Source organism: Equus asinus, chromosome 5 (assembly GCF_041296235.1).
Source record: "Equus asinus isolate D_3611 breed Donkey chromosome 5, EquAss-T2T_v2, whole genome shotgun sequence".
Lineage (NCBI taxonomy): Eukaryota > Metazoa > Chordata > Mammalia > Perissodactyla > Equidae > Equus > Equus asinus.
Genome location: NC_091794.1, coordinates 86,255,266 through 86,270,015, shown reverse-complemented (window position 1 = coordinate 86,270,015; position 14,750 = coordinate 86,255,266). Strand labels below are relative to the sequence as shown.

Here is a 14,750-nt window from a genome sequence, read left to right as displayed (position 1 = left end):
ATTCCTAAGGCACCGAACTGAATATTCTCATGGATCTGAATCAGTAGCAGTTCTGGAGCAGGGGAGAGGGAGGAGGACAGAAAAGGAGCAAAAGGTGGGTTGCGGCATAGATTTGTTTGAAAAAGTCTCATTTGGGTGGGAGTAGAAAAGGTTCTGGCTACTCTCCTTCATTCTGGCTAGCATTGATGGCCACTTTCTTTCCTCAGCATGATGACCGCGAAGGCGAAGGCAGTGAGAAGTGGGTGAGCCGGGGCCGGGGCCGAGGAGCCTTTCCCCGGGGACGGGGCCGCTTCATGTTCCGGAAATCCAGCACCAGCCCCAAATGGGCCCATGACAAGTTCAGTGGGGAGGAAGGGGAGATTGAAGATGATGAGAGTGGGACAGAGAACCGAGAAGAGAAGGACAATTTACAGCCCACAACCGAGTAGGGGCCACTCTGATGGGAGCCCCTGCCCAGGGGAGAGAGGCGCCAGGAAGATGGCTGGTGAGGAGCTAAACAGAGGAGCCTCGAGAAGATTCTGAAAATCCCACCCCCACCCCCCACTGGCCGTGCGGAATCCTATAGCCAAAAGCATCCCTGGCGCTGCGTCCCACTGGACAGAGGCGGCAGCCGCAGAGCCTGGGGGCAGGCCCAGCTCTTGAGCAGAACACAACACGTTGGGCTTTAGCTGTGTTTCTCATTTGTCGTTGGTGTGTGGGGTGGGGGCTGGGGTAGGGAGGGAAGAGCGAGTCTTGGATTTTGGTTTGTTCCCTATTAGAAACCAACAGTTTTGTTCTTAATTTCATTTCCTTTGGAGCTAAGAGGACTTATTTGATGATTTTCAATCTCTTCTCCCTTATCCTGATTTTAAAAGCCCTTCTTCTTCTTTTTTTAGGCATATGTAGTAACATGAGCAGAAAGATTTAATTTGGGCAACTTTGATTCTTAAAAAAGAAAACAAAGCATGTGAATAAACATTGAAGTGTTCACCTCAGTTTGGGACCAAACTGCTTGGATCTTTGTAAAAATCGGTTTTGTATGTCGAGGAGGAGTTCAGGGCCTTTCTGACCACCTTGTGTTCCCCTTTTCTGCGCAGCCATGTATCCCATGGTGTTGCTCCTGACCACACCCCATGTGTGCCCCCTCCCCAGTATTTTCTGATTTCTTCTGGGCTGGGCTTCCCATTCTCCACCAGCAGCTCCAGTATCCCAAACCTTCTAGTCCTGCTGATCCTCTCAGCACCAGGGGTGGAAACTGGACAGCAGTTTCTGGTCTGTTTTCTAAGAAACTTCTGAATTCTATTATCTTTACAAATATAAGATGAAAAAAATAATTTTTTCAATATTTTTTATTAATCTTTTTATAAAATGAAAAGAAACTCCTATGATCGATTAAGGAAGGTGGTTATGGCTGGGTGGTTTGTGGGGTTTTTTGGTTTTGTTTTTTCTTTTCCTTTTTTTTTTTAACCTTAAGCTTTAAGTTGAAACATTCTCAGATGTTTGGGGGGAAAACATCCTCTTAAAATGGGTCCTTGTGCTTGCCTTCTGGGGAGGCGGTCCTGAGCAGGTGAATCATATGGCATCTATGCATATGTAATATGCGGACTGCACCCACCTCTTCCCCCCAGTCTTGCTTCTTGGGTTGTTGTGCTACTTTCCCCTTACTTTGCTACATTTCTATAGTTAAGTTGGTTTTACTTGAATGATTCATGTTTAGGGAAAAAAAATGAAAACACCCTTAAAATTTGTTTCAACTCCTCCTGCAAATAAAAAAATAATAAATGAAGTGGCAGATGTAAATGGGTTCTGGTCATTGTCAGCCTGAGTGTGTGTGTGTTGGGGGGAGGCGGAGCTCTCCCACAGCCGCTTCAGGGACCTGGAGAGAGAAAATGTGTGTGGGGCCTGGGCCCAGACTGCTGTTCAGCCCATCCTCCCGGCCCCACACTTGCTTCCTCTGGGAGGAACCTCAGCCGCTCCCTGTTGGCTAATAATTCCTCATTTCCATCACAGTGGTTTTGTTTCGTCTTGTACCTTGGACACCCCAGGAGAACCAGATTTTTTCACTATAGTGTCATGAGCAAGGACTTCCGCTTCCAAGGTGGGGGGCAGGGGTCAAGGGGTGTAAATAATAGACTCAGCCTTCTGTGTTCACCACTGAGCAGGAGGCTTACCTGAAAGTTAGCCCTGCCCACATGGGATTGGCACTAGGTGGGCTCTGACCTTCAGCCTTTGCCAGCTCTGGGCTTGGCTGTAGGAAGCAGGAGCGGTGAAAGCTCCTCAGGTTCCTTGCTGCCTTCCCCCAAGGAGAAACCGAGGTGTTTTCTGAAACCAGACTAGGCCTGGCCACCGAAGCAAGGGTTTTGGGAGGAGGAGATGCCTCCCAGGGAAAGCAGAGTATACCAACAATAGCTTCGTGTGCACCACAGGGACTACCAGCCACCCAGGGCCGGCTCTAGAGCGGTTGCTGCCCCGTGGGGGGCCCCACCCTGCTCTGTGCCTCTCCCCACCTGTGACTCCAGCACTTGCCCTGGAGTCCTCACCCCGAGGTTGGGGGCCGAACCTGCTGAGCCGGGCCGCCCCCTCTCCCACGCCCACTCCCAGCACCTAGAGCCTGGCCTACCCTCGTGTGTCTCCGCCTCCTCTGCTTCACATTCTCGCAGCTCGTCCCACTCTACACCCGCCCAGTACTCGGCTGCCAGCGGGACCGCACTATCCTCCCCGCCTGGCTCTGAAGGGTGCCCGGCAGCCATGGGTATGTGCAGAGGGTTCAGGGCGGCTCTTCTGTGCAACCTTGTGGAAATGGTGCCAGCAGTCTACACCACCCGCGCGTTCTCCCGCTTTCCTCTACATGGAGCCCGGGACTCGCGCCATGGCCCGTCTGCCCCGACTGGGCCCTTCTGAACCGCGCCTCCGCCCCGTCCTCCGCCCGCAGAGATGATGGTCCTGGCCGGAGACCGCGCGCAGAAGGAGGACGAGCTGAGTCTGGCGCCCGGGGACGTGGTGCGGCAGGTGTGCGAAGGGCCCGCACGGGGCTGTCTGCGCGGAGAGCTGGGGGACCACCGTGGCCTCTTCCCCGAGCGCCTGGTGCAGGTGAGGTCGGGCTGGGGGTCTCAGCGCGCGCCCGCGGGAGCTGAGCGCCCCCTTCTCGGTGCCCTCGTCCCCAGGAGATCCCGGAGACTCTGCGCGGCGCCGGGGAGGCGCCGAGACCGCGCTGTGCGCGCCGCCGAGGTGAGCGCCGGGCAGGTGGGCGGGCGCGCGGGGCCCCGGCGGCCCCGTCCGCCCCCCGCTCGCCGTGACGGGCGCGGCTCTGGGCGGGGCCGCCCTGCGGCCTGTGATTGGCTCTCGAGTACAATGCTCCGCCCCGGGGCGGGGCCTGGAGGCACCGCGCCGCACGCTGGCAGCCCGCCCCTCCCTCAGCTCTGCGGACTGGCGCGCCGGGCTCAAGCAGCCTCACTCTCGTCCGACCCCAGGTCGCCCCGCCAAATCTCGGGATCCCCAAAGATGGTGCAAAGTGAACTTCAGCTACAGCCCGGAGCAGGCGGACGAGCTGAAGCTGCAAGCTGGGGAGATTGTGGAAGTGGTAAAGGAGGTGAGGGGATGAGGTGATGGGAGGGTTTGGGGGGAGATGATGGAGCACGGGCCTCCGGCTGAGGGGAGTGAGGGTGTGGGCGGTGGGGATGGTGAGGGGCGTAGAGATGGGAAAGTGAGGCAGCAGAATCCGGGCAGGACCAAGGGTGTGAGATTTCTAGAGAGACTCTTGGGGCAGAACCAGATGCCCCTCCGTCCTCCCTCCTCCCCAGATTGAGGACGGCTGGTGGCTGGGGAAGAAGAACGGGCAGCTGGGAGCCTTCCCATCCAACTTTGTGGAGTTGCTGGACAGTGGGCCCCCAAGTGAGACCTGGACCCTGTGACCCCCTCAACTCCTGTGACCAGACTCTGCGATCTGCAGTGACCAGTGGCCTGAGCCTGTGATTCTCTCATCCTGACCCTGGGACCCCTTTGACCTCTCCCATGATCTAAACTATGAATTGGCACCCCCCCTAACCTCACTATCCCCCACCAGGCATTGGTAACCCAGACATGCCTTCAATCAGCCCTGGTCCCCAGCGGCCTCCCAAGGTAAAGTGGGTGGAGTGGGCACAGGGGTGGTGAGTCCCTCTTAGTGGGGCTGGAGGCTCAGCTTGTTCCCCCCCCACCACCCGCCCCCACTAGCTGAGCAGCCTGACCTATGACAGCCCTCCGGACTACCTGCGGACAGGTAAGCACCCAGCCAAAACGTCCCTCAGAACCCCCTCCCCCAAGCCACTGTGACTGGGGGGAGGGAGATGCAGCTAGGCTGACGCAGGAGGGAGCTGCTGACTGATCTGGGGAGGGGGGTTTGGCTTCAGTGGACTGACCTCCCCTCAGGCTCCCGCCCAGAGACCTACAGGGTCCTGTTTGACTACCAGCCCGAGGCCCCAGACGAGTTGGCGCTGCGGAGGGGGGACGAGGTGAAAGTACTAAGGAAGGTGTGAAAGGCACAGGGCATGGGAGGGCGCAGGGAAGGGCATGTTGAGAAGGGGTGGGACCCGGGAAGGAAGGGGCTTGGGGACCTGGCTCACCTCCCCAAGGCAGCTTTCTCTCCCAGACCACAGAGGATAAGGGCTGGTGGGAAGGAGAGTCTCAAGGCAGAAGAGGAGTTTTCCCAGACAACTTTGTGCTCCCACCACCCCCAGTGAGTACAGAGCTGGGTACTCAGGTGGCGGGGGCAGGCTACCCTGGACAAAGTTGGGGGTCATGGCACTCACTGGATACAGCTGGAGGGTCGCCCCTAATGAGGGTGGGCCTGGAAATGTGGCTGTTCCTCGTCGGGTTCTGATACTTCCTTTCTGCACAGATCAAGAAACTGGCCCCACGGAAAGTGGTATCTCGGGAATCAGGTGGGTGCCTGGGAAGCCTGGGTTTGGGGGGTGTTCTCTGGGAGACCCACAGCCCATAAACACTCGCAGCTCCCCAGTGGTCCAGCCCACCTCCTTAGGAGCACCTCCCCATGGGTTAAGGGCCTGGTAGGAATGTTTGTGAGTCGTCGGTGTTTGGGAACATGTCACTTTGTGTCTGTTAACATGCTCGTGTCTCTGTGTGTCTTGAGAATATGGCTATCAGCAGGTTTAGATTTGTTTCATTCTGTAAGGAAATGTGTAGATCGATATGTCTGGGTCTATGATAATGTGTGTGTGTTCACATAACTAGTAAGTGCGTCAGTGAAGAGCTCTGTATATGTATCAGTGTGTCTGTAGTAATGTGTGTCCTTGCATTTACTGTTCCATGTAATATTTCACACATGCCAAAAATCTATGTAACATTTGTATTTTAAAACTTAATAATGAACACCTGTGGTGTTCCAAAAACTAGAACATTGCCAATAGTTTGTATGTTCCTTCTCTTTCCCATTCTGCTGCTTCCCCACACCCAAGGTAACTACTATCCTGAATTTTGTGTTTATAGTTCCCTTGAGTTTTGAAGTTTACTTACATGTGTGTGTGCCTAACCAATGTACCACTTATTTTTGCTTGTTTTTGGCTTTATAAAAATGGTATCATATGTTTATACTCTGCTAGGAATTGCTGTTTCCAATTGACATTATGTTTCTAAGATTCATCCGTGTTGTGTGCAGATGTAGTTCATTTATTTTTCTCTGCTGTATAATATTCCTTATAAATGGAATTACCACAGTTTTTGTACCCAGTCTCCTTCTGATGCTGGACATTTTCATTGTTTCTAGTTTTTGCTGTTACAAATAGTACTGCCATGAACATTTGTGTGCCTGCCTTCCAGTGTGCAGGTATCACCATTTCTCTAGGATGTGATGCTAGGAGCGGTACTGCAAGATTGCAGGGTGTATGAATGTTCAACTTTTAGGAAATAAAATCGGATTGGTTTCCAAAGTGATTGCACATTTTAACACTCCACCACCTGTGTAGAGGAGACCCTGTTGATCCAAATCGTCAACACTTGGTGTTATCAGATTTCTCTATCTTTGTGAATCTAGTAGGTACAAAATAGCGTCTCATTGTGGACTTAATTTGCATTTTCCTGGTTAGTTAGTAATAATTTGTTGGAGTTCTTTATATATTCTGAATACCAATCCTTTATGGCTTATATATCTTACAGATATTTTCTCTCAAGTTTTTGGCTTGTCTTCTTTTTTCTTTAGGATCTTTGAAGAGCAGGAATTCTTAATTTTAATGCAAACATATCAATCTTCTTTAGTGGTGAGCAGATTTTTTCTTGTTTAAGAAATCCTTCCTGCCTCGAGTTCAGAAAGATAGTCATTTATAATGTCTTTAAAACTTTTAAAGTGCTGCCTTTCATTTTTAATTCCTTTTATCTATGTAGCATTGGTTTTAATCAGTGATGCAATTATACCGTTTTCCATGTGGACACTTAGTTGTTCCAGCATAATTTATTGTTTTCTGCGTGTAAGTTTTACACAATTTTTACAAGATTTATTCCTAGATACCTAAGAGGTTTTATTCTGTCTCTTTTTTAAAAAATAGATACCCTTTTATTTATTGCAGGAATACAGATATGCATTGAGTTTTGTATATTGACTTTTTGGCCAGCATGGTGATAAACTCTGGTTATTTCCACTAATTTACCTGTAGATTTTTAATGTTTTCTATGAAGACAGTCATGTCTGTTTTAATGACAGTTTTTCTCTATCTCTTCCACTCCTTGTGCCTTTTAATTTCACTTTCTTGTTTCACTATGGTGGCTAGGATCTCAATAAAATTTTGAATAGAAGTAGTGATGCCGAACATCGTTACCCTGCTCCTGATTTTAAGGAGAATGCTTCTAACTTTCCCCCTTTAACAAGGATGTTGGTTAGATCTTTCGTACATACATTTTTGTCAGGCTAAGGAAGGTCCTTTCTATTTCTATTTTACTTAGAATTTTTGTCAAGTGGATGTCGAATTTTCTCAAATTGTTTCTACGAGTCTTTTGAAATGATATGGGTTTTCTCCTTTAATCTGTCAATGTGATGAATAACACTTGTAGTTTTTTTTTTTTTTTTTTAAGGAAGATTAGCCCTGAACTATCATCTGCTGCCAATCCTCCTCTTTTCGCTGAGGAAGACTGGCCCTGAGCTAACATCCGTGCCCCTCTTCCTCCACTTTGTATGCAAGACGTCCACCACAGCATGGCTTGCCAAGCGGTGCCGTGTCCACACCTGGGATCCGAACTGGCGAACCCCGGGCCGCTGAAGCAGAACATGCGCGCTTAACCACTGTGCCACTGGTCCGGCCCCTAGAATTTTCTAATATTAAGCCACCCTTGCATTCTTGGGATAAATTCAAATTGGTCATGGTTTATTATCTTTTCATATACCGTAGGAATACTTTTCCAGTTTTTCTTTTAAGATTTTTGCATTTATTTTTACGGTTCTCATCTGATTATCAGGATTATACTGGCCCGAGGAATGAGTGGAGGAGGATACATTATTTTTTTTAATTATCTGGTAGATCTTATATAAGATGGGTGTCATCTTTCCTTAAAAGTTGGTAAAACTTGCCTGTAAATTCATCTGGCCCTGTTTGTCTCCATTATGGGAAGATTTTAAACTTCTTCAATTTCTTTAATAGTTCTGGGCAAGTCTGGCTAAAATTTTGTTCTTTTTTGGCTTAAAATGACAGAAATTTAATCTCTCATGACTCTGGAGGCTAGAAATCCAAAATCAAGATGATGGCATGGCCACGTTCTCTGTGAAGGTTCTAGGGGAAGAATCTTTCCTTGCCTTTTTTTTAGCTTCTGGTAGTTGCTGGCAATCCTGGGCTTGTAGATGCACCACTCTGTTCTCTGCCTTTGTCTTCGAATGGTCTTCTGCCGTGTGTGTCTGTGTCCAACTTCCCTCTTCTAATAAGGACACCAGTCATTGGTTTAGGGCCGACTCTCATCTAGTACGACCTCATCTTAACTTGATTACATCTTCAAAGACCCCTTTACAACTTCTCTTCAAATGGCTTCACCTTGGGACTCAGAGGGGAAGAAATCTCACACTTTAGGACACTTGCACAGACAGCATTCTGTCTCCTGGTCCCTGGGTAACAGTGGCTGGCCAGAAATCTGGCTAAAATTCTTTTTTTTTTTTTTTAGTTTAATTTAAATTTTTTTTTAGAGATTTTTTTTTTTTCCTTTTTCTCCCCAAAGCCCCCTGGCACATAGTTGTATATTCTTCGTTGTGAGTCCTTCTAGTTGTGGCATGTGGGACGCCGCTTCAGCGTGGCTTGATGAGTGGTGCCATGTCCGCGCCCAGGATTCGAACCAACGAAACACTGGGCCACCTGCAGCAGAGCGCGTGAACTTAACCACTTGGCCACGGGGCCAGCCCTGGCTAAAATTCTTGAATCAGTTTTAATGAGTTATATTTTTTTATTATCCTTTTAATTGATGTTTTTGAATTATTTGTGTAATGTTATTCATAATATTCTCTTATAATCTGTATCTGCAGTTACAGTCTTTTTTTCATTTCTCATGTTTATTTTTTCTCTCTTTTTTTCTTGTTCAATCTCACCAAAGAGTTGTTAATATATTTAGATACATTAGAAAAATCTTTTCTTGGGGCTGGCCCGGTGGCGCAGTGGTTAAGTTCACATGTTCCGCTTCTCTGCGGCCTGGGGTTCGCTGGTTCGGATCCCAGGTGTGTGGACATGGCACCGCTTGGCAAAAGCCATGCTGTGGTGGGCGTCCCACATATAAAGTAGAGGAAGATGGGCATGGATGTTAGCTCAGGGCCAGTCTTCCTCAGCAAAAAGAGGAGGATTGGCAGCAGTTAGCTCAGGGCTGATCTTCCTCAACAACAACAACAAAATATTTTCTCTTATCCCTTTTGTTTTCAAGTTTCATCCATTTTGTAGTATGTATTATACTTCATTGTTTTTGGTGTCAAATAATATTCCATTGTATGAATGCACCCCATTTTATCCATTCATTAGTTGATGGACATTTGGATGGTTTCTGCTTTTTGGCTAGGAACATTGGTGTTCAAGTTTTTCTCTGGACATGTTTCTATCTCTCATGTGTATATACCCTGGAAAGGAATTGCTGGGTGACATGATAACTCTTTGTTTAACTTTGGGTTTTCCAAAGTGGTTGAACCATTTTCTATTTCCACTGGCAGTGCATGAGGGTTCCAATTCTCCACATCCTCACCAATGTTGGTTATGATCTGCCTTTTTGATTATAATCATCCTAGTGGGTATGAAGTGATATCTCATTGTGGTTTTGCTTTGCATCTCTCTGATGGCTAATGGTATTGAGCATCTTTTCATATGTTTACTGGCTATTTGTATATCTTCTTTTGGAGAAATGTCTGTTTGGGTGCTTTGCCCGTTTTTTAATGGGGTTGTTTGTCTTTTTCCTGTTGAGTTGTAGGAGTTCTTTATCCATTCTAGATAAAAGTCCCTTATCAGATAAATGATTGTAAATATTTTCTCCCATTCTGTGGGTTGTCTTTTCACTTTCTTGATGGTGTCCTTTCATGCACAAAAGTTTTAAATTTTGATGAAGTCCCGTTTATTTTTTTCTTCCGTTGCTTGTGGTTTTGGTGTCATAGCTAGGAAACCAATGCCAAATCGAAGGTTACACCCCAAAATTGAGTGAGCTTCACCCTTCAACCCTTCACCTACAGCAGAGGAGCTGCTGGTCCTCACAGCCTAGCTAGCCTACCCTGCAGAATGTCCACATGGACCAAGCTAGGGCGCGGGGATGGTGCAGCCTTAGGCAAGAACCCCATCGGGCAGAAACGCTTCTCACATCATCTTTGCCTTTGGTCAATTTCCAGAGTGCTGAAATGGTTGCCTTGGGAGGTGAGAATTTGTCTGTCACCTCACTCAGCCACCCTCAAGCCCGAGTTCTCTTTTCCGTTCCTTTTAACATTGCTTTCAAAATTTTCACTCCCCGGCTCACTATACTTCTAGTTTGCTAATTCTCTCTCTGGCTTTTTGGCTCTGTTTGATCTGCTGTTTAGCCGAGACATTGCATTTTATTTCAAGAGTACCGCTCTTCATCTCTAGTAGTTCAGTTTTGTTTTGTTTTTTCCCAAATCTGCCTGCTTATTCCTGACGGTCCCTCTGTTGCATGCTCATCCTTTGTTTCTTCACCTATTTTTAGCTGTGCTGAGTTCTTCACCTGGCAGTCCCAGTGTCTGCCGTGTGTTATGTCGCTGACTCCCGCTCTCCATGGCCCGCCTCCGCATGGTCTCTGATCTTCGTGTGTGAGCTCCCGACTCGGTCTCAATCTGTGGGAGTCTTGCACGCCCCAGTAGAGAAAGATCGCTTCCAGAGAGGACTTGCCTCTCCTTCTGCCAGTAGCCAGAGGGCACCAACCACCCGAGACCACGTCGGACCTCTGGAAGGAAGTGGTGCAAGGGTCGCACTGCCGTGTGGCTACCGAGCTTGGGCCTGTGGCGAGCTGAGGGAATAGAGCCTGGGACACTGCTCCTCGTCCCAGGCCCTAGGCTTAGTGACTACATAGCAGTATGCTCTCTCACTACCTTTCTGGCTCCAGTTCCTCCCTTTTTTGTGGACCTCCCCTACCGTTTTTAAGTCCAACAGTGCCCCAAAATTGTATCCCAAGCAGGATATAATTATTCTCTAGTGGGAGCGCCCTAGAGCACCTAACCAGCCATACTACTGGAAGTAGAGGTCGAAGTTGACATCTGCTGAGCTTTGACTATATGCCAAACCCTCTAAGCACCTCATGTGGGTAAGGCGCTCAAACCTCACATCAACCCTACAAAATGTGGACTGTTGTTGTCCATGCGTGACGGATGAGGGCACTGGGGCACAGGGGGGTAAGTTACCTACCCAGGTTCTCTGACCACCCCATTTAAAATTACCCACTGCCCTGCTTCAGCTGGCTCAGTAACACCTCGTAACTCTCGAACACACTCCATAGTCTGTTTCTTTTGTTTATGTCTGCTTCCCTCACTGGCTGCTGTGGGAGGAACACCATAGGCACGGTGAACGCAGCCAAAGCCCAGGTTGGGGGCTGTGGTGACAATCCAGGGGAAGATGGCGCTGACTTGATCTAGCGTGCTCAGTGGCAGAGGGGTGACAAGTGGTTGGGCTCAGGACATGTTTTGAAGGTCGAGTGGACTGGATTTACCGAGGGTTTGAATGCGCAGCATAAGGGAACAAAGGGGGTCAAGAATGACTCCTCATTTTGTCATCCGAGCAAATGGGTGAATGGGTGAGATGGGGACACTGGGAAAGGGGCACATTCAGCAGGCAAGGGGGTGGGGGGGAGCAAGAGATGAGTTTTGGATATGTTAAGCGTGTGACGCCAGTTAGCTCTGCAAGTGGAAATACTGAGAGGGAGTCGGATATGAGTCTGGAGCTGAGGGAAGACGAAGGGGCTAGAGATGAAAATTTGGCAGTCGTTGGCTTGTTGATGATAATTAAACCCAGGAGACTGGCTGAGATCTCTTAGGGAGTAAATGAGAGAAGACAAGGAAGTTCATGGGAGGATGTATTGGAAGGGGGAGGTTATTGCCGTGTTCTAGGAGAGAGATGAGACCTGAACCAGGGAAGCAGTCATAGGCACTAAGCAGGGAACAGGTCTTAGGAAAGTACGGATAAAAACTGGCAGCAGATGGAGCCATCTCCCCTACAAAGCCTTCCCTGACAACTGTGTGCGAGCTGTCCCTTCGGGGTGCTCCCACACACCCCTGTGCCCATGTGGCATGAGGTGTGGTCAGCTTCCCCAGAAGTCCCAGGAAGCAGAGTCAAGATGATCCGTCTCCTGTCCCTAGTCCTCTGTGCACAGCACAGGGCCAGTGACTGTTAGATGGATGCATAAGTGAGTGAACCAATGCCACACTCCCCTCTCCCCTCCCAGGTCCCATTAAGGAACCAAAAAAGATGGTGCCCAAAACAGCCCTTCCTATGGTCAAGAAGCTGGTGATAGCCCCCACTGGGCCCAGCAAAGCCAAGTAAGGAGCAGGGTGGGGGTGGGAGGAGGACGAGGGTCCAGAGCAATGCTGCTCCCTGCCCCCCACCCTCTGGGTCTGATGAGGATGCGTTCCAGGCCACCTGGGACTCCCAGCTGGGACAGTCAGAAGCACCCCTCCCGAGACAACGGTAAGTCTTGCTGCCTCTCTCCAGTGGTTGAGGACTGGGGACAGAGATAAGGAGAGACTCAGGGTCTGAGTAGGCTGGGCCCCTAAGGTTCTGCTCTCATAGGCTCCAGTCGCAGCTTCCTCACTGGAGGTCCCAGCAACCCGGGCAGAAAGCGATCCAAAACCCAGGCTTCCCGGCAACGCTCTGCAACCAGTCAGGTGAGAGGCCCGAGACATGGGAGAGGGGGATACTGGGCAGAGTCTGGCCCCTAGGGGGATAGTCTGCGAGGGTGAAGGCTCCCAGGCCATGGGGAACCACTCAAACGGTCAAGGTCCCCCGCCCTCAGCTGAGACCTCGCCCCCATCACCACAGGAAGAAGAGCAGAGCAGCCTAGCAAAGGCCCCTCATGTGAATAATATCCCCACTCTGGACAAGACCCCCACCCCAGGGAAGGCCCCGTCTCCACATAAGGCCTCCAGCCCAGAGAAGACTAGGTCTCCAGATAAAGCCTCCAGACCAGAGAAAACTCGGTCTCCAGATAAAGCCTCTAACCCAGACAAGACTCGGTCTCCAGATAAAGCCTCTAACCCAGACAAGACTCGGTCTCCAGATCAGGATCCTATTCCAGAGGAAATCCTGACTCCAGATAAGGTCCCTACCCCAGAGGAGACCCCAACTCTGGAGGACAAGGCCCCCAGCCCAGAAAAGACCCCATCTCAGGACAAGGCCTCCAGCCCAGAGAAGACCCCATTTCTGGATAAGGCCCCCACTCCAGAGGAAACCCTGACTCTAGATAAGGTCCCTACCCTAGAGGAGACCACAACTCTGGAGGACAAGGCCCCAAGCCCAGACAGGGTCTTTTCTGTGGATGAGGCCCTTGCCCCAGAAATCCCACCTGAAGATGAAGCCCCCAGCCCAAAGATGGCCCCTCTTAGGGACGAGGCCCCCACCCTAGACAGGGTCTTGACCCCAGAGCAGCTGCTCTCTGAAGAGGCCTCCACCCGAGGCGACACTCTGCTCCATCACTTCTCTCCGGAGGAAGCCCTGCCGAAGGTCAAGCCTCCTGTAGCCGATGAGGCTCAATCCCAGGAGGAGGTCCATATGCCAGAGGAGCCCCCACTCTGTACGGTGAAACACCCCCTGGATAAAAGGGATAGCTCCCCACTCCAGTCTGAGTCCAAGCCAGGGTCCATGCCCGCCCTTGAGAAGGCCCACCCCCGGGAAGAGGCGACCACGCCTCTCCAGAAGGTACCTGCGAAGGATGAGACTACCCTCAAAGAGGAGGCGCCCCCCAAAGAGGTAGCCCCTACTCAACAGACTCCACATCCTATCGAGCCGACTCCACAACCGCAGGAGACTCCCAGCCTCCATTCCCTGGTCCCACAAAATCCTACGGACAGCGAAGGTGACAGGGGCGACATAAAGAGGCTACAAGACGAGGTGGTGTCTTTAAGGCGGTCGCTGGAGATGATGGGGGTGCAGCTGGAGTAAGTGGAGGGGGCAGGGAGGGGTGTGGGAGGAAGAGGGACGGGGGCCCTAAGCCTGCCTGGCCCACCCCCTCCCCTCGGTCTCGCGTCCGCAGAAGGAAGCTGACCGACCTCTGGGAGGAGCTGAAGAGGGAGAGAGAGAAGCGCCAGTTGCTGGAGGTGGGTGGCGCGCGGGCCCCGGGCGGGGAGAGAGCAGGCGGCTGGCCCTCCCCTGACGCCCTCTTCTGACTAGGATCGGCTGAAGCGGAGGACCCAGGAGTCCGGGGCCTGGGGCTCCATCCACGCGCAGACGCAGACGCAGACGCACTGAGGGTGGGCCCGGGAGGGACTACGGCGAGACCAGGAGCGAAGTCTGGCTCCGGCCACCCACGTCCTTGCACACGACTTTGGGAAACGCAAGAAAGTAAACTGCTGTGTACGCGCCGCGCCTGCCTGGTCCGTGCGGGGGCGGGGCCTGCGCGGCGGGGGCGGGGCCTGCGCGGCGGGGGCGGGGCCGGCCTGGTGCTCGCGGCCCTCCGCATTCCTGGCGGTCTCTCCCGGGCACATCTGGCCAACATGTGGCTCCCATTACCGTTCTCAAGGCCTGCGCGCGGCTATTTTTATCCACCGGATGGCTGGGGGCCGGGGAGTGGGGGGGGGGGGGCGGAGAAAGGGTGTCTCCTTCGGACGTCAGCTCGGCGCTGGAGAGATGGCCGGCAGGAGGGGCCCCGGCGGGGTCGGGCTCTGCCCGCCGGCCCGGATTCCGGAATCCAGCTGTGCGCCAGGGGAGGGGCTGGGCAGGCCTACTCTCCTCCCGGTTGGCCCCACTGTCCGCTCAGAAGGGCTCACAGGAACGCACCTCGGCTCAGACACTCTACACCCCAGTTCAGGCATATTTGGTTACATTGGGGCCAACAGCGCCTTCGCGTCAAGGTCTGGGTCCTGAGGCCTTGGGGGTGGGGGTGGGGAGTCATTGCAATGATGAGTGAACCCAAGAGCATTTGTAGGGACGGGCGCGACGTGTGCCCAGGCGTTTGCCGGTAAGGGACGCATTCGCGAGTGAGGAATGCGAGTGATGTTTGTGTGTGTGAGGCTGCGGTGAGGTGGTGGAGTCGGGGTGCAGGCGTGTTTTTGCCATCTGTGAAGGGAACGCGAGCGTGTGTGCTGAGGCGTCGGGTGGGTGGATGGAGGTGGTCAGCCTGGTAAA

At 51.6% G+C, this 14,750-nt stretch overlaps 2 protein-coding genes across 8 annotated transcripts in view; both read left to right on the top strand.

Moving 5' to 3' along the window:
* The window catches only part of THRAP3 (thyroid hormone receptor associated protein 3), a 76,959-nt gene extending 75,180 nt beyond the window's left edge, over positions 1 to 1,779 (top strand). For all 4 annotated transcript variants that reach the window (XM_070510366.1, XM_014840133.3, XM_070510367.1 and 1 more), the window contains one exon: positions 207 to 1,779. In XM_070510366.1, coding sequence (XP_070366467.1) covers positions 207 to 428 — 222 coding nt within the window. In that variant the 3' untranslated portion in view covers positions 429 to 1,779. The remainder of the gene's footprint in view (positions 1 to 206) is intronic.
* Positions 1,780 to 2,470: 691 nt separating this feature from the next.
* Positions 2,471 to 14,068, top strand: SH3D21 (SH3 domain containing 21). 4 transcript variants are annotated; one of them, XM_070510368.1, is made up of 16 exons: positions 2,485 to 2,731; positions 2,912 to 2,988; positions 3,144 to 3,207; positions 3,450 to 3,568; positions 3,780 to 3,870; positions 4,043 to 4,098; positions 4,192 to 4,237; positions 4,387 to 4,487; positions 4,607 to 4,693; positions 4,856 to 4,898; positions 11,857 to 11,950; positions 12,046 to 12,098; positions 12,201 to 12,295; positions 12,450 to 13,564; positions 13,660 to 13,723; positions 13,797 to 14,068. In XM_070510368.1, exons 1-16 carry the CDS (start codon positions 2,728 to 2,730, stop codon positions 13,872 to 13,874), a joined length of 2,187 nt encoding a protein of 728 aa, XP_070366469.1. In that variant the 5' UTR covers positions 2,485 to 2,727; the 3' UTR covers positions 13,875 to 14,068. The 4 variants fall into 4 exon arrangements, with proteins under 4 accessions (XP_070366470.1, XP_070366469.1, XP_070366472.1 ...); XM_070510369.1 differs by lacking the exon at positions 3,780 to 3,870 and having other exon boundaries at positions 2,471 to 2,731; positions 13,797 to 14,066; XM_070510371.1 differs by lacking the exon at positions 3,144 to 3,207 and having other exon boundaries at positions 2,666 to 2,731; positions 2,912 to 3,069; positions 13,797 to 14,065.
* The last annotated feature ends 682 nt before the right edge of the window (positions 14,069 to 14,750 follow it).

Coding starts and splice junctions, on each gene's coding strand:
- SH3D21 (XM_070510368.1), top strand. Junction 4,899..11,856: donor AGTGGTATCTCGGGAATCAG/GTGGGTGCCTGG, acceptor CTCCCCTCCCAG/GTCCCATTAAGGAACCAAAA. Junction 12,296..12,449: donor AACGCTCTGCAACCAGTCAG/GTGAGAGGCCCG, acceptor CCATCACCACAG/GAAGAAGAGCAGAGCAGCCT.